At 46.1% G+C, this 23,589-nt stretch overlaps 1 protein-coding gene across 1 annotated transcript in view; it reads left to right on the top strand.

Moving 5' to 3' along the window:
- The first annotated feature begins 11,077 nt into the window (after nt 1-11,077).
- The window catches only part of LOC103002561 (FERM and PDZ domain-containing protein 2-like), a 62,432-nt gene continuing 49,920 nt past the window's right edge, over nt 11,078-23,589 (top strand). Inside the window, exons 1-6 of the mRNA XM_057530599.1 lie at nt 11,078-11,201; nt 12,842-12,999; nt 17,088-17,109; nt 19,359-19,513; nt 21,334-21,466; nt 22,169-22,256. Coding sequence (XP_057386582.1) covers nt 11,078-11,201; nt 12,842-12,999; nt 17,088-17,109; nt 19,359-19,513; nt 21,334-21,466; nt 22,169-22,256 — 680 coding nt within the window. The remainder of the gene's footprint in view (nt 11,202-12,841; nt 13,000-17,087; nt 17,110-19,358; nt 19,514-21,333; nt 21,467-22,168; nt 22,257-23,589) is intronic.

Here is a 23,589-nt window from a genome sequence, read left to right on the forward strand (position 1 = left end):
TATGGAGAGGAGGTGGATAAAATAGATACAGGAGATAGATAAGAAAGTGAAAAGAGAGTATAGAGTTTTAACAGTATAACTTGGATGATAAAGCACTTAATTATAATCATAATGAGCCAGTGATGCATCCAACTGATGCAACTCAGGCAAGTAAACATCATGAAAAAGTGTTCATTCCCAGTTGTAAGAGGTTGTGTTGTAGAATAGAAAAGTCCCAAAGCTAAAAGTTCAGCCAGTTAATCTGCAAAACCTTGGACCCAGATCCAGAATCACTGTCTGTAACTAATCTATAAACTAAATATTTAGACCCAGTAGCCTCTAGTAGCCTTTAACTAGGGAAGTAAAACAAAAGTTTGGGAAGACAAAGGCAGAGAGCATTAATAATTGTAATGTTCCTTTAGAGATAAGCCTTGTAATCATGAAGAAATATGTTTAAGATATTTGAAATATTTAAGAAAATATGACATATTAGAGAACACTCAACATACTTGACTTAATGATTTAATGTGAAATTATATGAATGTAATTAGTTAAGTTAACTTAATTAGTTAAGTTTATAAACAGTGTTTATGGGTGGAAGTTAAAGGGAGACACATACAATTCAAAAATAGTCAACTGTTCTTTGATGATTAGAATTTGAAATTATAAACACAATATTAATTGCATCAGCACCAAACAATTATGAAATGTTTAAGAGAACCTGATTTATTTGCTATTCTACTTTTATTCATTATATTGGTAGGAGTTGTGTATATATATATATATATATATATATATATATATATATATATATAAGAAGACTTGGCCTGATAGGTTTGTTAATTTGCTTTGGCCTAATTAAAAGTATTAAAGTTTAAATGCAGTTCAAATATTCAAGAGAATTTAATTAACTAATTTTGAAAATGGAGTTAATTTTTTAGGAGTATTTAATATGTTAATCATAGGTATGATGGTTAGTTTGTGATGTGTCAACTTGGCTAGGCTATAGTACCCAGTTATTCAATCAAACACTAATCTGGGTGTTGCTGTGAAAGTGTTTTGTAGATGTGGTACTCAAATCCATCCTGTGGTTATTTACCCAGTTTTGGAATGTATAATTGGAATAGGTATACTCAGCAATTGGCAGAATGCTAACTTGCTTCTCTGACCTATGGAGTGAGGGCTAGCACTGTGGGAAAGGCCAAGTGGAAGCCACTAGAAAATAGTAAACCAAAAGCAATACTGCATTCCTGGAAGGATTACGAAGATTAGAGCCACCATCAAGAACTTGAAAGATGCAGGGATGGTGATTTGTATCATGGCCTCATTCAATTCTCCTATTTGACCTGTGCAGAATACAGATGGATCTTGGAGAATGACAGTAGATTATTACAAACTTAATCAAGGTGTAACTCCTGTCGTTCCAGATGTGGTTTCATTGCTTGAGCACATACCCTGGTACCTGGTATGCAGCTATTGATCTGGCAAATGCCTTTTTCTCCATACCTGTTCGTAGGGCCCACCAGAAGCAGTTTGCTTTCCACTGTCAAGGCCAGCAATACACCTTCAGCGTCCTTCCTTAGGGGCATATTAACTCTCCAGCCCTATGTCATAATTTAGTTTGCAGGGATCTTGACCACCTTTCCCTTCCACAAGTTATCACATTTGTCCATTACATTGATTGTATTATGCTGATTGGACCTGATGACTGAGAAGTAGCAACTACCCTAGACTTATCGATAAGACCTTTGCATGTCAGAGAGTGGGAATTTAATCTCCCCCAAATTCAAGGGCCTTCCCCCTCAGTGAAATTTCTAGGGGTCCAGTGGTGCGGAACAGGTTGAAGTAGTCCATCTAAGGTGAAGGATAAGTTGCTGCATCTGGCCTCTCCTACAAATAAAAAAAAGGCACAATGCTTAGTGGGGCTCTTTGGATTTTGAAGGAAACATATTCCTCATTTGGTTGTGCTACTCCAGCCAATTTACTGAAGTTCCTGAAAATCTGCTAATTATGAGTAGGGCCCAGAACAAGAGAAGGTTCTGCAACAGAGCTGCTCTGATGCTTGGCCCAGATGACCCAGCAGATCCAATGGTGCTTGAAGTGTCTGTGGCAGATAAAGGTGTTTGGAGTTTTGTCAGGCCCCTGTGAGTGAATCACAGTGCAGACCCTTCAGACCCTTAGGATTTTGGAGCAAAGCCCTGCCATCGTCTGAGGATAGCTACTCTCTTGAGGAACATCTTTTGACCTGTACTAGACGTTAGTACAGGCTGAAAACTTAACTATGAGCCACCAAGTTACCACATGACCTGAGCTGCCCATCATGAGCTGGGTGCAGTCTGACCCACCAAGCCATAAAGTTAGGTGTGCACAGGAAGTGGTATATGTGATATCTGGCTCAGCAGCCCCTGAAGGCACAAGTAGTTTACATGAGGCCAGGGTCCCCTCTCCTGCTACACTGCTTGTTCCCTCTCAGCCTGCACCTGTGGCCTCATGATGAGTTCCCTATGATCAGTTAACTGAGGAAGAACTGGGACCTGGTTTACAGATGGTTCTGCATGATATGCTGACACCACCGCAAAGTGGAACAGCTACAGTGCTGCAGTCCCACTCTGGGACAACCCAGGAGGACAGTGGTGAAGGGAAATCCTCCCAGTGGGCAGAAGTTCTAGCTGTGTACCTGGTTGTTGACTTTTCTTGGAAAGAGAAATGGCCAGAGGTCAAATCTATACCGATTCATGGGCTGTGGCCAATAACTTAGCTGGCTGGCCAGGGACTTGGAAGGAATATGATTAAAAATTTGGTCACAAGGAAGTCTGGGAAGAGGTATGTGAATAAACCTCTCTGACTGTGCGAATTACTACTGGTTCTCTGGAGAACACCCTGACAGTTAATATTATGAATAAGTTGAACATTAATCAAGTATCTTGTCAAGTGGTTCTTTTTTTATATCAATCACTAGATGAATGGAGCATAATACTGAATTTAAGGTTTAAGAAAAAGCAGCTTTTAAAATTCACAACATTAATAAATTGAATACTAATTTAAACACACATAGCTTTAATTAATCTCGTTAGGTTACAACTCCTCCCTTCCCCTCATTTAGAACCTTAAATGGCACTGACTAGACATGTGACTTTTGTGATCTTTTGTCAGTTAAATTCTCAGTTTCCTCATCTGGAAATGGGGATCATTTTGCTTTGCCCATTTTGAAACATTTTTATGGGAAGCACACAATTTTATGAAAACTCTAAGCTTTAAAGGGCTTGTCTCCTTAGAAGGCATTGCCTTAAAGTAAAATTTAAGTCATTATCTTAAAGTAAGTAAAATTGGTACCCTCTGAGTACAGATTGCATTATAACTGGCCCTGAGGCCTTAAAAAAGGGTGAAACAGTGCTTTCCAAAGGACAAGCAGGACCAAAGAATACAGCTGGAACGCAAGCTGCGTTAATGACATTGAATTATGTTTTTGACATTTAACTTTAATTCTTCAGATTATGTCAAGAAGAGAGTCTGTTCAGAGCCAAAGGCCTTTCACATTTCTTGAAAGAATTGCTCCTTTCACAGTGAAAGATCAGGCCTTGGGCTCAGAGCATTTGGAAGGCAATATTATCTGGCAAGAATTCAGTGATTAAAAAATTAGTTATAATTACCTTCTATTTATGTCCAATAATACTAATTTTTCACTCACTATAAGTATATTATACAGTTTCCTCTTTAAATAAATGTACTTAAATTAAAAAACTTGCCTCATTAGGAGAGATAATACAGGAAAGTGGCAAACAATTGGGAAAATGGTATGTAAGAGTGGAAGGTGGGAGTAACACTACTTTAAAATGCTCTAAATATTTTTCTGGACACCAGTATCCACTCTCTTATCTAGAAATGCAAGATTCCACCTTGGGGTACTAAAGAAAGGTAGGCTATCTGCTAGTTGCCTTTTTTCCATTAGCTTGTTCTGTTTCTCACAGCTGTCTTGTAAGGTAGGAAGTATCATCTTCCGTTTATAGATGTGGGAAATGAGATTTTGAGAGTTTACTTGTTCAAGGTCATACTATGCCGGTGCTGCAGCCAGTATTTAAATCAGGGTCGGGGGCAGAGACTGTGTGGAGAATGTCACTTGAGGTCAGGTTCCAAGGAGCTCACTGTAGGAGAGTTCTGGAAGGTAAGAGCCCTGACCTTTACCTCTTTAAACAGAACCGGGATGAGGCAGAAGTTGTCTTTTCCTCCTGGGGAGAAGGATGCCATTTGCCTTCTGCAAAGTTTTGCTCAGATTTTGGCCTGAGTGCAGATGGATGGTTTTTAGTGAATGTCCAAAGGGAGAGGAATGAAGGGAGACACATGGAACAAAAGGAGGAGAGAAACAAGGATCATTCGGAAAGCTTTGATTCTTTGGGAGCCCCACATCCTTCTCTGGTCCCTCCCCGGGGTGTCTATTTTGGGGACATTGAGATATTTTAGGCATTTTTTGAAGGTTGAAAATGGGAAGTTTATAGAGGCTCAATCCTGGCAGACAGATGGAAACAATTTACACCATAGTTTAAATATCTCATACTTGAAAGCTGCTCAGCAGCCCTGATGCTTAAAATCCCTCTCTGGGTGGTTGGAGCAGAGATGGAAAGAGAAGGTAAATAAGATGAGTTCAGCACCTTTTATATATCGAGCACTTTGATATAATCTTCCCAACAGTTCCATGAGGGAACTGCCATGATTAGCCCTATTTCCCAGATGACAAAACTGAGGCTCGGAGAGGTTATGCATATGCTCTGTGCCCAAGCTCACAGCCTGTTATCCTGACTGGGGACTCAACCTCCCAAAATTCATGTCTTTTTTTTAGCTAACAGGTAGAGAGTGTTGCATGAAAAAGTCTATGGCAGGCTGAATAATGCCTCCTTCCACCTGCACACCCCCAAAGATATCCACATCTTGGTCTGTGGAACCTGTGAATATTACCTTATATGGCAAAAATGACTCTGCAGATGTGGTGAAGTTAAAGGGTCTTGAGATGGGGAGATTATGCTGGATTATCCAGGTGGGCCCTAATTCCACATGTCCTTGTAAGAAGCAGGCAGAGGGAGGTTTAAAACAGACAGAAGAGGAGAAGGTGAGGTGACTACAGAGGCAGAGATTGGAGTGATGTGTCCACAAGGCAAGGAATGGTGGCAGCCACAGACACTGGAAGAGGCAAGGAACAGATTCTCCCTTAGAGCCTCTGGAGGGAGTGTGGCCCTGCTGACACTGATCTCAGCCCTGAGAGACTGTTTTCTCTGCGATAATAATTTCTACAAACCACCAAGTTTGTGGTAACTTGTTACTGCAGCCACAAGAAACTATTACAGGGTCTGTAATAGAATCGTAAGGGACAGCATTTCAGGGACAGTGAGAGGGAGAAAGAATACTGAGAAAGTTAGGGGAACCAGAAATCTGAAGTAACACAGAGTGTTTCAAGGAGGGAGTATTCAACCACTGGCCTGTCCCAAGGAGACCAGAGGCTGTGCACCATCCCCACCATACAGGTCTCCTCTGCTGCCCTCGCTTCCACCTTTATGCCCTCTCTTCCTAGGCAGTGGGCCCTTGAACTCCTGAGCTAAGAAAGCTCTTTGAAGCTCCAGAGACCTTGGTCCAAGTTGTGTCTCAATGCAGGAGTGTCTCCTAGGGCATTGCAGAGGGTTGTAAATCACACTAACTATACATCGTTTAAGGCCAGAGATCATCACTGGTGCCTTGGTGGAAGGTGAGGGAGAGGAGGTAAGTGAGGGCAGGATACTGGAACGTGACTAAAGTCTCACAGTTCAAAAGCCACTACACAGTCAATAGATGATTAGGATTAGTAGAGATCCTGACTTCTTCAGAAGCCAGCACTTTAAAAACACTGTAAAATATCACGGCAACAAATGCACAAGGCACACCCTCGGGTAGGTGGCTTGATGCACCAGCTGGCACTCGGTGACCGTCACTCATCAGATGTCTAGGTGAATTAGACATGGTTCTTCCTGAGGGGGCGGGGTGGGGGCAGATGTGAGCCTTGCCCTTGAGAAAAGCCATCTCCACGTACAGAATTGGTGAAATGAGATAAGGTGTTAGACTCCAGCCCTCAGGCATCGTAATCCTCTCTCTGCTCTGGTCCATACTCAGCAGTGTGGCTGTGTCAGTAAGGCTTCTGCCTGGCATCACACAGCATGGCTTCACACAGCGTGGGTTGCATTTCTGCTGCAAGCTAGCAGGTAGGCCAAGTTTCCTACTGCTCTGAGGCAAGCATGCAAACTCCTGTCCTTGGCCAGAGAGGCTGGGTAGAAGTGCACCTGACCAGCTCTGCACCTCCCCTCACACCTCTCTGCCCCCTTGCTCGCTTCCCTCACCCCATGCTCCTGTCCTGCCCAGCTTCTCTCTGATCTCAGAATCTGCCATGCCCTGGGATTTTGCACCTGGTGTTCCCTCTGCCTGGAAAGTTCTTCCCAATATTGACACCTTCTCGACCTTCCAGTCTCAGCTCAAATGTCACCTCCCCAAGGCTCCTTCCTGGACCATTCCAGCTCAGGTGTCCCCACACCAAAGGCATGCTGTAGTGCATCCCCTTGTCTGTTTGTTCTGCCTAGTCTCTCTCTCTCTGTGGAATTATTTTGTTTATCTGTTTACCTGTTCATCGTCTGTCCCCTTTACCCATCCCCCCCAGAATGTAAGCCTCATGAGTGTACGATGTTCTATTGGACCTACCATTCTATTCATAGCCAGAGCTTAAAATATACTAGGCAATCTCACAGATGAAGCTCAGGGCTGCTGCCACCATGGCCCACGTGAGAGGGCAGCCCAAGAAGAAGCACTAAAGAGCAAGGTCATGGATGGAGCTTCTAGGCCAAGCTAGACCCGGGTGCGAGGCTGCTGGAAGCTGGTGGCTGACAGGATGTACCACAGCACGAGAACTCATGGAAGGGTGCCCCAGGAAACTCCGGAATGGGCAATGGGGTTTCAGATGGAAAAAGAGACTTTTAGGTTATTATATGACCACAGAAGTCTTCAGAGAATGGAGTCAATACAGAGAACTCAGGCAGTGGAGGTGAGATCCAGCAAGATGCTTGAGAGATGAGGGTGCAGCAGTGAAACTCCCCCCAAAAGGCATGCCTGTTGGCTGGACGCTGTCTCCAAGCATCCTCACTGGCAGGAGGACTGGGTTTATCCATATGGTGGGATCCCTCCATCCTTTAGATAGTTAACGATACCCTTTTTAGTCCACGGTACAGCAGTAGCATGTACTCGCCCACCAGACCGTTTAGAAAAACTTGGAGAGAAGCCCAGAGGCATCACAACATGCTGGTGAAAGGCTGATGATGATTGTTTCATAGCCCATTTGCTGTTTGTTTAGTTACTTTCCTGAACTAATTTTGTAAGTCTGTACTCTTTGTCATGGTGGCCACTGAAGTCTCCACTCAGTTAATTTAGTGGGTACCTAATGATTGGACAGGGGTTTCTTTAAGCGCTTGTAACCAATAGTTCTCCCAGTCTTTGCTGTAGGGCTCTGTGTGATGTGAGAACAGGCCTTCAACACTCAGCCAGGCAGTACACTGCCTTAGCCATCACTTACTTCGGACTTGCTCAGAATCTCATGGTCAGCCAGAGGTGAGTGTTTCGCCTCTCAGGGATTTTCTGGAGCTTTTCAAAGGTAACTATAGATATCTCATTTCTCAGTTTCTTCTTTTAAGGTTTTTGTTTGTTTGTTTTGTTCTGTTTTTTAATTAGCTTGCTGTTTGCCCAACCATTATTGCTACCTCCAGCAGTTGCAATGTTAAACAATTGCTGTCAATTGTTTTCGAGAAATGTGCCCTGGGAAAAGTCTGCTTGCACTGGGCAAGCTCTGAATTGGGTCAAGTGATAGCAAACATTGTGAGAGGGGCTTTCCAGAGAACTGCCAGACAGGTCAAATAATGATAATGCTCTGACAATGGAGTTTTGAAAGAGCTACAACTCTGTTTTGATCTTTACTATATCTACAAGGCTGCTTGTTTCATCACTGCTTTTATGGAGGAGAGGGTTTTTTGGAGGTTTTTACTCTGGCATTCCCATTACGTCATTTTCTCCTTTCCTTTCCTTTCTTTCCTCCCTCCCTTCCTTCACTCCTTCCTTCCTCTTTCCCCCCTCCCTCTTCTTTCTTTCCCTTTCCATTTCTTCCTTCCTTCCTTCCTTTCTTTCTGTCTTTCTTTCTCTTCCTTCCTTTCTTTTCTTTCCTTCTTTCTTCCTTTCTTCCTCTCTTCCTCTCTCCCTCCCTTCTTTCTTTCCTTCCTCCCTCCCTCCCTCCCTTCCTTCCTTCCTTCCTCCCTCCTTTCTTTCCTTCCTTCCTCCCTCCCTCTCTCCTTTCTTTCCTTCCTTCCTTCCTTCCTTCCTCCCTCCTTTCTTTCCTTCCTTCCTCCCTCCCTCCCTTCTTTCTTTCCTTCCTTCCTCCCTCCCTCCCTTCCTTTATTCCTTCTTTCCTTCCTTCTTTTTTAAATAATTTATTTGCTGAAGAACTTAGGCTGTTTGACTTGCAGAGTTTCCCAAGTTTGGATTTTGCAATGGCATACTCTGTGTAGTTCAATATATTCTTTACCCTTTAAAGGTCATAAAATGGCAGCTAGATACAGAGACCTGATATGACTCAGGTTTAATCCCTTTGTAAGACTATAGCTGGTGTTTTGTCCCTTCTACAGGAGACACAATATATGAATTTTCAGGGCGTATTTCTAGTGCAGTCAGATTTATTTTCAAGCAGGATGGTAAGTACATTTACATTCCAAAATTAAAATAGGAGAAGAAATCTCATTCAACCAAACCTAAACCCTCTTAGCTGGCTATTAAATAAGAAAAATTCAATATGTTGGTTTGTCAAATACAGAACTTTTAGGATCTAAGACCATCTATAACTATAATAACTTTTGTAATATTTCAGTACAGTATAATAATTCCCTATGAATACTAGGTCAGTGCTGTCCAATATTAATCATAAAAGTTAATACTTATATAATATTTATTTTGTGCTAGGCACTGCCCTACTCCCTTTTACATATTGTGCATATTTTCATTTCCCTCTGCTTGGTAAATTGAAAATGTGAATATATACAGTATATACATTTTGTTCCTCCTATTAGCATCTGTTGGGAAGTGTTGACTACATTATGCTCAATAATCACGAAGTCCCCAGTTTCAGTCTCTTCATTTTAAAACCCTGCACAAAAGCCTGTGATGGGCAAATATTGTTCTTCTGCTCAAGAGTTGATATTAAGAGTTGACAGGAAATATCTACTGAAGAAGCAGACATGGCAACATTAACCACCTCACACATGTTCAGATATTTCCTCCCAGTCTCCAGCTTGTCTTTTCATCCTCTTAACAGCATCTTTCTGAGAGCAAAAGTTTTTAATTTTGAAGAGGTCCAATTTATCAATTTTTTCTTCTATAGCATGTGTTTTTGGTGTCAAGTCTAAGAACCCATTGCCTAGTCCTAGATCCAAATATTGTCTTTATTTTTTCTAAAAACTTACAGCTTTATGTTGTACATTAATCTATAATCCATTTTAAGTTAATTTTTGTGTAAGGTGTGAGTTTTTTTCATGATGGATCAAGTACTATTTGTTGAAAAGGCTGTCCTTCTTCCATTCAATTACTATATTGAAATGATGGTATTAACTAACTACTCCAGCCTTTCTATACATTTAATGAAATTTTTTCTAGTCATAAAATAGCTAGAAAAAAAAATCACATTTCATATTTTTTGAGAGATACTTCATTTCGAGATTCAGAGATTTCATTTCCTATTTGAGAATCATAATCTTGTCCCATTGTTTTTTCTTTACTAGGCAGTGTTTCATTGTGGTTATAAAGATTTAGAAAAATGTGTCAGAATGAGAATGCCTATCAAGAAAAGTTTGAAAGAGGAAGTAGGAGGAAGAAAAAAGAAAAGAAAGACAAGTGAGGGCCTGGATTACAGCTTTGATTCCATCATTATTTACCTGGGTTCCCTTGGACTGCTTTCCTGCCTGTAAATGGGATCAACAGTCCCTCTTCACAGACTCCTTGTGGTAAATAATATCACATACAGAAAGTGTCTAGGTTCTGCTGCAGTGCACTTCTCACCCTCAGGGGACAGATGGAAGAGCCAGGCTCTTTCTCCTGGGAATCAGGCTGCAGGAGGCTGGTCTTGGAGGCGCGTGGAGGGAGCTGAGCAGCTGGCGAGTGGAGAGCTTGGATTAGCATGTTGGATGGAGGGATGGCTGGGCCATAATGTGCTCCCCACCCTGCCCCCAACTCAGCACACCCGCCCTCGGAGCTCCGGCTATAGAAAAGATCAGTGACGCAAATGGATTAGGAAAAGCCTGCCTGGCCTCTTCCTGCTGCCACCGCACCTGGGGCTCTCCATGCTGGAGATTAGTGGGTGGCAGCTTTGTCAGGGGGACAGACATTTAAACGTCAGCTTTAGTTTAAAGAGAGCTTCTAAGAAGAGAGGGAAGAGAAGATCAGCCTTTCTCACCTCCTTCTCCAGCAGATCAGTCACTTGCTTTCCTGTGAATCTGCACCTTTTCAAAACACAGGGCTTACTATTCCTTCTACTGATTCTTGCCCTTCAGGCAGGTGTTGGTGATCATTAGAGACAGGGCTGGTTCTGGCACCAAATCCAACTCTGCTTGTGGCAGCCAGAGAGGAAAAGACATGAATCATGTCTGGGAGGCAAAAAAGGTTGTTTACCCACTTTCCCAGACAGAGAGGGCAGCAGGCGAGAGACATTCCCCAGACAAGGAAGCTCTCTGTGACAGCACATGCCCAGCTCAGAGGGAACCATTCTCATGGTTTGTTTGTTCATTCGTTCATTTATTGACTTAACACTTAACTGGGAGTTTATTTATTTATGTGCTCATTCACTGAGAACCAGCCGAACCCAGCCAGCCCCCAATGAACATTCCTTTAGCTTCTCCTGTGTGCCTGGCCCTGCACCCAGCCCTGGGGACACAAGTGATAAAACATGGGGCTGGTGTGCTGCAGAGGGGGCTGGACCATGCATGGGCTGGCATGGCCAGTGCTGGTCCAGACATGCTCCTGGACACTGCAAGGGCTCTGCCACACGTGTGTCTTTCCAGGCATGAGCCCGGCCTCTGTGACTCTGGCCAGTGCCCTGCAGGTCCGGGGCGAAGCTCTGTCTGAAGAGGAGATCTGGTCCCTCTTGTCCCTGGCTGCTGAGCGGCTCCTGGAAGACCTCCGTGGTGGTAAGAGTGTGTGACTGGGGCAGCTGAGTCACAGGGAGCTGAATGTGAAGCTTCCCAAACAAACACATTTCTGGGTGCTGCTTATTGATCTGTCATCTGTCCGAGGTATTAGAATGAGTAGGCAAAGGACACCCACCCATGGAGCTGCTCTGGGAGGGCAGCTCTGTCTCTTGGACCCATGGCATGCCGCAGAGTTGGAAGAGAGTTCTTTTGCCTTGGTATTGCAACTTTTCTGGGCATGGTGTCTAGGGAGAGAGCGGCTGCAGCTCTGTGGGCCTCTCCCAACACCTGGGCAGTCTGGGCAGAATCAGAGACAGGAGGCAGGGGGCAGCTATCGGGATGGCTGGCACCCCCAAAATGGTCCCCTGCAAGATGCTGCAACAGCTAGTGTCCCATCAGGGGACAGAACCCACACACTCAGTGGTCTAAACAGGGGAGGTTAATATAAAGAATTATTTAACTCCGATAGAAAAGTAACTGTCAGATATAAGAAAACTCGACATGGCCCCCTAGGATTGAGGGTAGTACCCAGTGAGGGACAAAATTTGAAGGGAAGCCCCCTCCCCAGGTTGGGGTTCAGATCGGCTGGAGGAGCTGTGCTTGCAGCCCACGATGATGGCAAAGTTCTCTGCTTTGCCTGGACATAGCCCTCTGCAGTCACCGGACAAGCTAGGCACAGGCACTTGCCTACAGGTGACCCTCTGGGTGGGGGCGGGAGCAGGTGAGCCACAGCCCCGGGACCTAGTGCCGGCAGGAGGCCTGGAGCCCGCCGAGTCTGTGTAGACCGGGTCGCGAGAATATGGTCACTTGACAAGGTCGGCCCGAGAAGTAGCCCAGGGACGTGCGTAGGAGCAGAGCGTCACTCTTACGCACAAACCGGTGACCGCTCCCCCACGCCCCTCGAAACAGCAGGAGAGCCCGCCTCCCGCAATGTCTTTCCAGCGCCCTCTACTGAGAAAACTGCACATCGCGCTCGCCGTAAAAGATGCTTAAGGGAGGGAGCAGGTCTTGAAAGACGGATTTGGAGATTCGAGGCATTAAATTCATAACTGGAACAAACACTGACTGCCCACACTCAGATGTCAGCTCCGAAGTCACACGTGCTTGGGGGCTGCCAACCAGCCGTGGAGGCTCCCCATGCGGGAGATGACACATGCGCAGTCAGGGTGAGGGTCCCCGCGTGGGGAGATGAAGGGAGGCTGTGCACCTGTCCCTTCAGCTGCATCTTCTTCCTGAGTCTTCACTCCCTCTTCCTCGCCCTGGAGGTTCTGATAAACAGTTATAGTACATCCAGAAGACCAGCTACCTTGGTCCCTGGATTGGCTCCAGAGAACTCAGACTTGTGCTAATTTCCAGGTGGATCTGATCTCTCTTTACATTTTACCTTGAGACTCTTGGGCCACCTGTGAATTTGGATGCAGCTGCTAGTTTCCCAGCTACCGCTGCAGCCACCTTTCATGACACATGCTCCTATGCCTGCACACGTCAGGGCTGAATTCCTTCCACTACATGTTTCCCCGGGTCTTGCTCACAGTTCATCCCAGAGGGGGGTTTGCAAGGCGCCTGCCGGGCACAGTCCCACAGATGGCCCTCCAGATGGCAGCCCTATCTCTACACCCGCGTCGCTGCCTTGGTTTCAGATTCCTCGGACTATGTGGTCTGCCCCTGGTCAGTCTTGCTTTCTGCGACTGGAAGTCTCTCCTTCCAAGACCATGTTTCTCATATAGAGGCGGCTCCTTTCAAGGCCCCTGAACTGCTAGAGGGACAGAGTGATGACGAGCAGCCTGATGCATCTCAGGTAAGGCACGTGGTGTCTCTGCAGCACCCCTGGGCCTGTCCTCTGGGAAACGCCTGGTCCTAGGTCATCCCCAGCTCCCAGCTCAGCCCCGAGGAACACTGAAGCAGAATGGAGTTAAAGAATTTTATTCCCAGGCTTTCTTGCCAGTAATTTATTAGCTCTTAGATGAGGACAAGTCAACTTCTCTGAGCTCCAAGATCTATGTCTGTAAAGTGGGGTTAATATGACCTAATAAATCAGCTTATTAGAAATACTCAAAAAGAAGTTTGGAAAAGTTGTAGATAAATGATCCAGCAGCATGTAGCAAAACGGTAAAAAGAGCCCAACAAGTCCTCAACTGGAATGTATCCCAAGGCATGAGTAAAGATTGATTTGGCTGCAGTGATGTTTATTGCTGTATTGTTGACATTAGTGACAAGCTGGAAACAAGCTAAATCTCCAGTGAGAGTGGACATGAAACAAGACAGCATTAAAATTAAGCTGTAGAAACTTAATGACCTGAAAAGAAATTAAATATATACATGTACAACGTGATCCTAGTTGTGTACATATACACGTGCGCACGCACATACACATGCCCAGAGTTCTAAAAATATGTCTCGAGTGATTATTTCTGGCTGGCAACATCAGTGGTGATTTTTGTTTTTCCATGGATGTGTTTTGCTTCTGAATAGCAAAACGTTCTAGTTAAACATGATCTTCAATTTTAAAAAGAAGCATTTCTAAGGAAAGAATGATGTCAGGCAGGCACACAGTGCTGGGCAGGGCATAGTGTGTGTTTAATCACTGAGTTCTGTTCCTTTCCCTTTCATGGGAAAAGGGCAAATCTGGAATTTCCACTCCTCTCAGGAGGCATCCTGGAATGGGAGCTGCTTTTCCTTTGGGCTTGGAGAATAGGACCTCAGTGGCTTCCGGGTTTGTCTAGTTTGGGCCCATGTCTGACTGGTTTGTCTCCAAATCAGATCACCACGGCAAAAACATGAGGGTCACCTTTGCAGTGGCCTGGGCTCTGTCACCCCACTGGCAGTTGCCCCAGCACTCCAGGCCCCTGAACCATTTCCTACACTGCCAGATTCCAGGGGTGAATCTCTGGACTGCTGTGTTGGACACAGACTTGAGTGCCTCTCAGATTGTCCCTATTTGGGTCTCTTGGGTGATGCTCCACCCACACCAAGTTGCCTCCTACACTCTGAACTCAGCTAAGATGACACATCCTGAGCTGTGGGATCTGACTTTCTGAGCAAACACTAGAGGGGCCTGCTGATGAAACCTGAAAGTGCAGGGGAGCTAGTTTCCTATGGAGTGAAACTCCACCAATGGGAAGTGGGAGATGGGAGGGGAAGGAGAAGATAAATTCTCCCTTCTTCCTTTCTTCATGAACTGCTTTTAGGAAAGTCTTGCTAGCCTTCCAGGGAAGTTCTGAGTGCCAAGGCTTAGTCTGCTGTGCTTCCTGCTGTGCTTTGTCGCTTGTTACAAGGAAGTGGCCAGCATAGTGACCCCACACATCACATCTGTCCTTGCCTCCCTCCCCCTTTTCTCCTCACCCTCATTGCCCTGGGCTTACTGCTCCTGAATGAAATGTCACACTGAATCCTTGCTTCAGGCTCTGCTTTCTCCAGGACCTGAGCTAAGACAGATCTTGAGTGCTCCTGGGGTCCTTCCCCATCCTTCCCAACACTCACTGGTGAGGGACAGACATCACCCTCCTGACTGCAGCTTGGCCTCTGCTGAGTGTCTTCTGAAGATCTAGTCACTCCTTTGCTCAGAGCATCCTGGAGCTGAGCCAAGCTGGAGAAGAACATCCTTCTCCCTCTGCACATGTTCCTCCATGGAGAGGAGGGAGGGTTCCCAGAGTTCCAAGGCTCAAGGAATAGGCTGAGCTAAGAACTAGGGAAGTGTGTTGCTGAGAATCTGAGCCAGAAAGGAAAGGGTGAGTTTGAGCTGGGAGAGGGTCAATGTGGGCAGGGACTGAGTCCTTAATGGACCAAACAGCAATTTTGTTGGTGGTTTAATTCCCTAGGCATGGCATATGGGAGTGTGGCTTAAGGAGAAGAAACCACTGGCCTTCAGCCTTATTTGTTAGGCCAGGATGCAAGGTTACCTGGCCATTCTCTCTCTTACAGCATCCCTACCACGCAGTTCTGTTAACTGCTGTTCTCCTCCATTCATCAGGGTCTCCTGTCTTCATCCAGTTTGGCTTGGGTCCTGTGGGAGGTGGGGTAGACAATCAGGAAAGTAGTCTGAAGAGAGTCCGTGCTCAGAATCCTCCCACAGCCCTGGGCCCTTTCTGAGGTTAAGAGGATGTACTCTGACCCCTCTCCTCAGGGCAACATTCAGCTCTAACCAGCACACTGAGATGTTTCCCCCACTGCTTGGAGTGTTAGTTCTAGGTGCAGGTGGAAGGTGTGGGCAGGTCTCTAACTACAAGGCACTCATGCCACCATCACCCCATCCTGGATCATGGCAGACATTACCAATCTATCATGATGTTCTTTCACGCTGAGCCAGGAGTTGCCTTCAGAATCCTTCTCACCACCCTTCTCCAAGGCAGCAACTACCAGTGGGCTGTATTTGGGATTTGGGATGAGGCCTGTTGTCACTGCAGCCTTAGGCCCTGCGCTGGGACACTTTAAGATAGAGCCCTTGGAATCCAGGTGAGTTCCCAGGTGTGGATGGTGCCTCTGGCAGTGCTCAGGCAGCCATTCTCAGGGTCAGTTCTCTGGAAATGAGGGTGCAGCTGGTGAACTTCCCTGCAGGTGTCTAACCTTTTATCAGAGGAGTGGTTAGCTGGTTTAGGTGTACAGTTTCGGACCAAGAAGAGGACTAATTGGCACATGTGAATTGGACACATGCCCTTGACCTAAAAATGTAAAAACCAAAACAAAACCCACTTGCACTAAACTCAGTAGATTGCTCAAGTAACGATACGTTTTTACATATCATGCTTTGTGAATTCAACGTCTCCCTTTCAAAGTCCCAGAAATCATTTCATGAAGAGAAAAATCTTAAGGGAAATGCACCTTGTCAGTTATAATAGAAACCTAATAATAATAGTAATGATAATAATAATAATAATAATAAACATTTATTGAGGATTTAGTATGATCCAGAGGTGACAAAGCCAAGTGGCTCAAGGCAGGGGCTCTGGTGCCTGGGATCAAGTTTAGGCTTTAGGTCTTATTTGGGAAAATTCCCTAACTTGTCTTTGCTTTAGTTTCCTCCTCTGTGAAATGGGGAAAATTAAATACATACTTCACAGGATGGTGGTGAGGACTAAATAAATTAATATAAGTAAAAGACTTAGAGAAAGGCTTAGTCTGTTATAAGTGCTCTCTGACTAATAATAATAAAAACAATAATGAATATTATTATTACCGTGTCCAGGTCCTCTTTACTCAATCCTCAGAAGTTTTTAGGCAGAATAGTCACTTTAAAGATGACGAAACTGAAGCTCAGGGAAGTCAGATAATGCTCTTCTGTTACACCATGTTGCTTTCTGACAACATATGATGCTTTTTAATCAGGCTGAACTGTAGTGTGTCATGTAGAGACAGTTTTGGCTACAAGAAACAGAAAGCCTAAAATACAGCTGCTGGAACCATACATATAGTTATTTATGTAACAAGAAGTCAAGAGATTGGTCAGAAGCTTGGTAAATGTCATCAAGGATCTAGGCTGTATATTTCCAATCTATCCTCCTTAGCTGTTGACTTTTTGTCTTTTTGCTTATTGCCTCATGGTCATAAGATGGCTGCCATGATTCCATGTATCACATCAGTGTTCAAGACAGAAACAGGGGAGAAAGGATGGGACCAGCCACATGTGTTCCTGTTGACAGTAAAGAACAAACTTTTTCAGAAGCCCCCTAACAGACTTACTTCACATCTTTCACAAAAATTGAGCGTCATGGTCACTGAGACTTTCAGCCTCTAGAGTAGGATGCAGCAAAGTTTAAGGGAGTTGCAGATGGTTGTTCGGCTAGCCAGCCAACAGTGTCTGCCACATGTGGAAATGAATTGTATCTTGTTTACAGGACCATGGAATAACAGAGGTGACAAATCTAATCATGTGCTTTTTCTCTTGGGCAGATGCACGTCTATTCTTTGGGAATGACCCTCTACTGGTCAGCAGGGTTTCACATTCCACCAAATCAGGTCTGTGAACAAGATATTCAAAGTCTTGCCAGGTCATGTCTTTGGATTTCTTTAGTTTTTTCCCAGGGCAGGGACCACATCTTTTGAGCTATGTGCCACCACTCTGTACTCCTAGGTTCTAGGAAGGATTACCAATCGATTAAAGAGCTGCTCCTGCTGCGTACAGAAAGAACCTCAGAATCCTACTCAACTTGGCACTCCAGGCAGAAACAATTTGGGATTGGCAAGCAAGATAAGAACTTATTTGCCATTCCAGTCCAGAGGAAGTAGGAAGCTAGAGGATTTTATAGATACTGAAGATACCAATTTATAAAAAAGGCTTTAAAGCAGCCCTTCCTGAAGTGAGATGCTTCCATGAAAAAGGGTTCTGTGCTCAATCGATTTGGGAAAATGTCCCTACAATGTCTTCTTCTTGAAGATTTATCAGAGCAGTTTATTAAAGACTCTGAGAAGGCTTAAAGCACAGAAACTTTTAAACTTTATCATAGCATTTTACAAAATTTTTGACTACAGGATGCGTATGTGCGTGTTTGTGTTTATGCGTAAATTTTCATCTGACACTTAAGAATTCCGTAGAAACCAGTGTAACAAGAACATACACTGGAGAACTCTGTCCAGCCTGTTTGCCTTATTTCTTTCCTCCTTCCCCCCCTTTGCTTCCTTCCTAACCTCCTTCCTTCCTTCCTTCCATCTCACCCTTGCCCTCTCCAATTAAACATCCCAGTGTTTCCGGCTCCTTCTGAAAAGGGACCTGCCCATGTCCCTCTCCTGTGGAATCTTTCACAGCTCCCCACTCCCCACGGGGTTGCATTCCACTTCTCAGCAGAGCATACCTGGAGCCCAGAATTGGTTCCTACCTGTGACCCTGGTTCCTCACTGATACTCTGCCATAATCAGGGCTGGCTTAGTGGGCGTGTGGGCTGTGTAATGGCACAGGGCCCTGGACTTAAAAGGGCTCCCCACTTGATTCAGTGCTCTGCATTAAAGTTCTTAACAATTTTGACCAAGGGGCCCTGCGTTGTCCTTTTGCCCTGGGCCTGGTCCTGCCCATAGCCTCCTTCCTTCTAGACACATGCCAACATTTGCCCACACTGCTCCCTCTGTCTGCGGCTCACTCCCCAGCCTTTCTCCTGGCCAGCCCCAGTGTGCTTTTTGAGATTTAGTTCAAATTCTTTCCCCAGCTCCCTCCTCCCTCCCCAGACTGGGTTAGGCCCCTTCCTCTGTGTTATGACCATGTCTTATGTTTCTGAGACCAAAGCCCTTATCACCCTGTACTGTCCTTGTCTCTTTAAGTGGCCATCTTCCTCATTAGACTTTACACCTCTTGAAGGCTGGGACTGTCTCCCACCTTATACTGCAAGTAGCCACGCAGTCCCGGCACATAAGAGGTCCTCGGATGTGCTATATGAGCGTGGGACTCAGTAGCCTGGTTACACATGAAGATAGGCATTCACAACTCATGCTCCGTGGCAGGAAATGGTAGTGCAGTCTTCCTCTGGAAAGTAACTTACAGTATGGGTGAGGGTGAGAAAACACCTGAGAGTGAGTATGAATTTGAGACCTTCCCTATATAAAGGATGGTCATTCAAATACGTGAGGGAAGTGTTTAATAAGATAACTATTTTTTCTTTTGCTTGATGTGTACATGTGACATAAAGTTCAATCAATGATTATTGACCTTACACTGACCACTGGAGATTCCAAAGTGAAAAAGCCACAGTCCCTGTGGTCCTGGAGCTCACACTCTAGCGGAAAGGCACAGTGAGAGCCACCTAAATAATTAGAGAAAATGTCAAGCTGGCCAGGTGAATGTGAGTTAAAGGCTGACCTGGTTTGATCTGGGTGCTTGGCATAGGCAGAAATCCGTTTTGTCAAGCACCTATTTTTCGTAGGCATTTCAAGGATGTGTCTGGGCTCCCCGCGCCCCGAAGGACATTGCAGATTAGAAAGCAGCAAACTACACACAGCTGATGCAGAGATAATTGCTCCGCATTTTGTGGCCTCAGTGATATAGCTGTTTAGCCTCCCTAAACTCCCCAGAAGGAGTGAGCATCTATCTAGTTAATGAGAACATCCGTTCTTAGTTGTCTCCACGGCACACCTGAGAAGGCACTGGCCTCAGGGGCTGTGGCTCTGGAGGCTTCTCACGTGGCTGCCCCACTCTCCAGCCCCTGCAGCTCTGCGAGCCCCTGCACTCCATTCTGCTGACCATGTGCGAAGACCAGCCTGGCAGGCGGCTACCGCTGCAGTCCATCCTGGAAGCTTGTCGGATTCATTGGGAAGAAGTGGCTGTCCACCCAGCCTCTGCCAGTCTCCACGTCAGACAGCTGGTCGGCTTGGTTCTGGGCACCATCTCCGAGGTCAGTGTAGATCTGCACTTTCCAAGCCAGGGGCCACTCGCTAGCCACGTGTGGCTGTTGAAGTTCAAATGAGCTAAGTCATAGTTCATTGAAAGGAAATAAAACATTCAGTTCCTCAGTCACACCGACCACACTTAAGTGCTCAGTAGCCCCTTATAGCTGGCGAGGACCATACTGGACAGGACAGATCTAGAACATTCCTGTTACTGCAGTTCTATCAGGCAGTGCTGGTGAAGACCTTTGAGCGAGCCTAGATTTCTAATGTGGCTAAGACCCTTTGAAAGAGCCTCTTTTCATAAAAACAGTCGTGTTTATGACCTATGAGTTAGCTTATCAAAATTCAACTCTAGGCCTTGCACGAGAAGCCTTCCCTGACTTTGTCTATATCGTCCCTGGCCGCTCCCTCCCCTCTGCCATCTTGTACCTGCAGAGGGTCCCCTTGCTGTGCTTGTCACACGGTGCTGCTTGCTGCCCTTTGCACTCGCCAGTGCCTAGCAAGGGGTCTGGCACATAGTGAGCATTTGGCTTAGACTGGGTTTCCTTGAAGCAAAGCCAGAGGCGGGCATTCTTGTGCAGGTTAGTTATTGGGGAAGTACTCCAAGGAGAGGGAGTGATGGAAGGATGGGGGACAAGCCGAGTAAGGAGGTGGTCTCAGGAGGAGACAGCCTCAACCTGATCCCACAGGGAGCTCCAGAGCAGGAATTGCACCAGCCTTGGTCCCCCTTGAGGCCAGGACAGAGCTGGGACTCGGGTGAGGCAAGTGAGGTGTTCGCTGGGCAGCACTGCACTTGTCCAGGGGCGTGTTGGAGAATTGAGACAGGGGCCATGCGAATGGAGAGGAGGGGATGGCTGTGGAGGTGCTGCCCACAGTCAATCAGAAAAGGCCTCTCCCAGAAATTCCCTAGTGGTCCAGTGGTTAGGACTCTGTGCTTCCACTGCAGGGGGCACAGGTTCGATCTCTAGGTGGGGAACTAAGATCTGGAAAGCTGTGCGGGTGGCCAAAAAAAAAAAGAAAAAGAAAAAGAGGGGAAAAAAAAATAAAAGAAAATGCCTCTCCCTTCCTGTCCTCCTTCTTAGACCCCTTCTCTCTTGGCGTGTAAACATGTCGCTCCTGTTCGTTGAGCCAGAGGATTTGGTGGGGACGGAGGAGGTCCATGTATTCGAAGGACACTAGAGCCTACCATCCATTGATATGTCATTGTCCCCTGATGGACATTGTGATGATCTGCAGCATTGCCATCGGGAAATCATAAAGTGATTTCGGTCAGGGACTTGTGAAGTGATTTCCACTGCTTATTCGACCCTCACTGGGGCACTGAACTCAGTAAGCTACAGGGGTGCGTTAAGCACACAGTGAGATTGTGGGAGAGAGACAAGCAAGCAAACTTGCTGTAACATGGTGGAATAGAGGCAGATGTGAGTAAAGTGACGAGGGGAGGTGATGAGAGGACATTCCTATCTGCAGATATGGAGAGGGCAGAGGTGGAGAGGGTTAGAAGTAGAGAGGATGTAGCTCTGGGCCTTGGAAGCACAGGAGAGATCATCAGGGAGACCCTGGCCCGTGGAGGGGGCGTGTGAGCGAAGGCACAGATGTGCATGAGTATGCAGGTGTTGGGGGGTGGGGGTGAGTGAACCACCTCTAGGCTGTGTGGCTGGTACACACAGACCTCGCTCTGGTTGCTACGTGCTCACTGTTGGGCTCCCACTGTGCAGGACAGACCCTTCCACACTGACTCAAACCGATAGCCAGGTTGTATGCGTCTGTGTAAATGTCCCCTCTCGACCTTGGGATGCGGATGTGTGATACACTTGACCTTCAGGTGGAGAGGAGGGCTGTGGAGGAAAGCTCGTCCGGGCAGCAGGACAGAAGCTACCTGCTCAGGAACAGGCTGCAGCAGGCCAGCTGTGAGAGCCGGGCAGCGAGGGCCCCGGGGTGTCTGCATCCCTGCAGAGGTGGGTATGGCGCCCTGAGCATTCCCTGGGTGGGCTGATGGTACCCACTCTGTTGTTTCCTGGCCCCTGTGGGCCTGATGTCCATGCTGTGGAGGCAGAGAAAGCCCGTGCAAACCCCACTCTTCCAGGAAGCCCCTGAAGAGAAGGGGCTGAGCTTAGGACTCGCCTGTGTCCTGAGGAAAACTTCATCTGGAGATGTAATTTAGCAGAGTTATTTATGTCCAACGTAAACTTTTTTAAAATTGATAAAAACAAATTTAAACAAACGACATGAAAAAAATTTCCCTTTAATTGATTTCTAGGTGGAGTGAAAGAAAAAGCAATTTATGAAAAAGTGTTTTTGTTGTTGCTCTAGGTGTGTTAGAAGAATGGCCTTTAGAGTAATCTTCAAATCTTCCACCATTCTCTGCTTTTCAATTTGAGATTTAAAAAAAAATTAATTTACTATTTGTTGTCCATAAAATAAGGTTCTCTTTGTTGTTAGACTTCATCTTTCCTCCTAAAAACTCCCCCAACCCTCTGTAACTGTTATTTCCATTTCCATTTTTCACATGAGGAAAGAGACTCAGAAAGGTCAAGTAAATTTGTCAACGGCACACAGCTAGTAAGTCGTGATGCTGATATACACACCCTAGGTTGCTTAATTCAAGAAAGCCATGCTCTTTGCCTCTGCTCATGCCCTCCAGCATGCTCTTTGGTTAGTTTCAGAGAGAAGCACAGAGATTCAGAGCTCCCTAGAGCCCAGACTGAGTGCCTCAGCACACAGTTGCTGCAGCCTCTCTGTGAACAGGTAAGCAGCAAGGTGTACGGGGCTGTGAACTTGGTGTGGGACGTTGGTGTGGGACCTGCTGTACCCTGCTTCTTTCTTCTGATAATTGAGAAGTCTGTTGCTTTTCCAGAAAAAGCCCACCCTATTGCATTGGCAGGTGAAAGAGCCACATTTAAGCAGATATGAAGCCAAGGTGATGAGGGGCCTGATGGCAGCTATGGTGTCAGGGCATTCTGTCTCCTCTGGGAACCAAGTTCAGGCTCAGTTATGGAACAACATGCTTCTGTTGTTGTTGTGATTATCTATGTCACATGAGGCTGCGTAACAAACAGCCACAAAACACAGAGAATAAAAACAATGATTTATTTAGCTTTTGATTCTGTGAGTTAGGAATTTAGGCTGTGCTCAGCTGGGAGGTTCTTCTGGACTCTGCAGGGTGCTCTTGTGCATCTGTGATCAGCTGCACCTCAGCTGGGCAGCTTCACTTCTGGGGGATGGCTGGCTGTTGTCTAGGCAAGCCCTGGCTCTTCACCACAGGCTAGCTAGCCTGCGATTGTCCTCATGACGATGGCAGAGTTGAGGTCAAGAGAGGGAAGGAGGGAAGGAGAAAAGGGAGGAAGGAGGGAGGGAGAGAGAGAGAGAGGTATCTCCACAGAACCTCCAGAACTAGCCCTAGCCCTCACTCCTTCCACCTCATTCAATTGGCCGAAGAAAGCTAGAGGTCAGCCCAAGTTCAAGGAGTGGGGAACAGACTCCACCTCCTGATGGGAGGGGGGTCAAAGTCCCACGGTAAAGGGCATGGATCAGGGAGAAGAACTGTGGCTATTTTCAAAATCAGTCTAACAAACCTGCTTGAAACCCATATGGGCCCATATCTTCCTGGACCTGGGACATTATGCATTTTTGAAACTTTATTTATATACATCTTGATTCGTTGTCCCTCCACGGATCAGCCAAGGGCTGTAGCCAGCTTGATGTCAAATACACAGCTGGGGCCTTGGCAGGAGGCTGCAGAGTTCACCTCAAAATGCTTTTTCCTCTATTTAAAACTCTATTTGTGGGACTTCCCTGGTGGCACAGTGGTTAAGAATCCGCCTGCCAATTCAGGGGACACGGGTTTGAGCCCTGGTCCTGGAAGATCCCACATGCTGCGGAGCAACTAAGCCCGTGTGCCACAACTACTGAAGCCCACGTGCCTAGAGCCCGTGATCTGCAACAAGAGAAGCCACCGTGACGAGAAGCCACCGTGACGAGAAGCCCGTGCACCACAACGAAGAGTAGCCCCTGCTCGCCGCAACTAGAGAAAGCCCATGTGCAGCAACGAAGACTCAATGCAGCCAAAAATAAATAAAAC

This window comes from Balaenoptera acutorostrata, chromosome 16 (assembly GCF_949987535.1).
Source record: "Balaenoptera acutorostrata chromosome 16, mBalAcu1.1, whole genome shotgun sequence".
NCBI lineage: Eukaryota > Metazoa > Chordata > Mammalia > Artiodactyla > Balaenopteridae > Balaenoptera > Balaenoptera acutorostrata.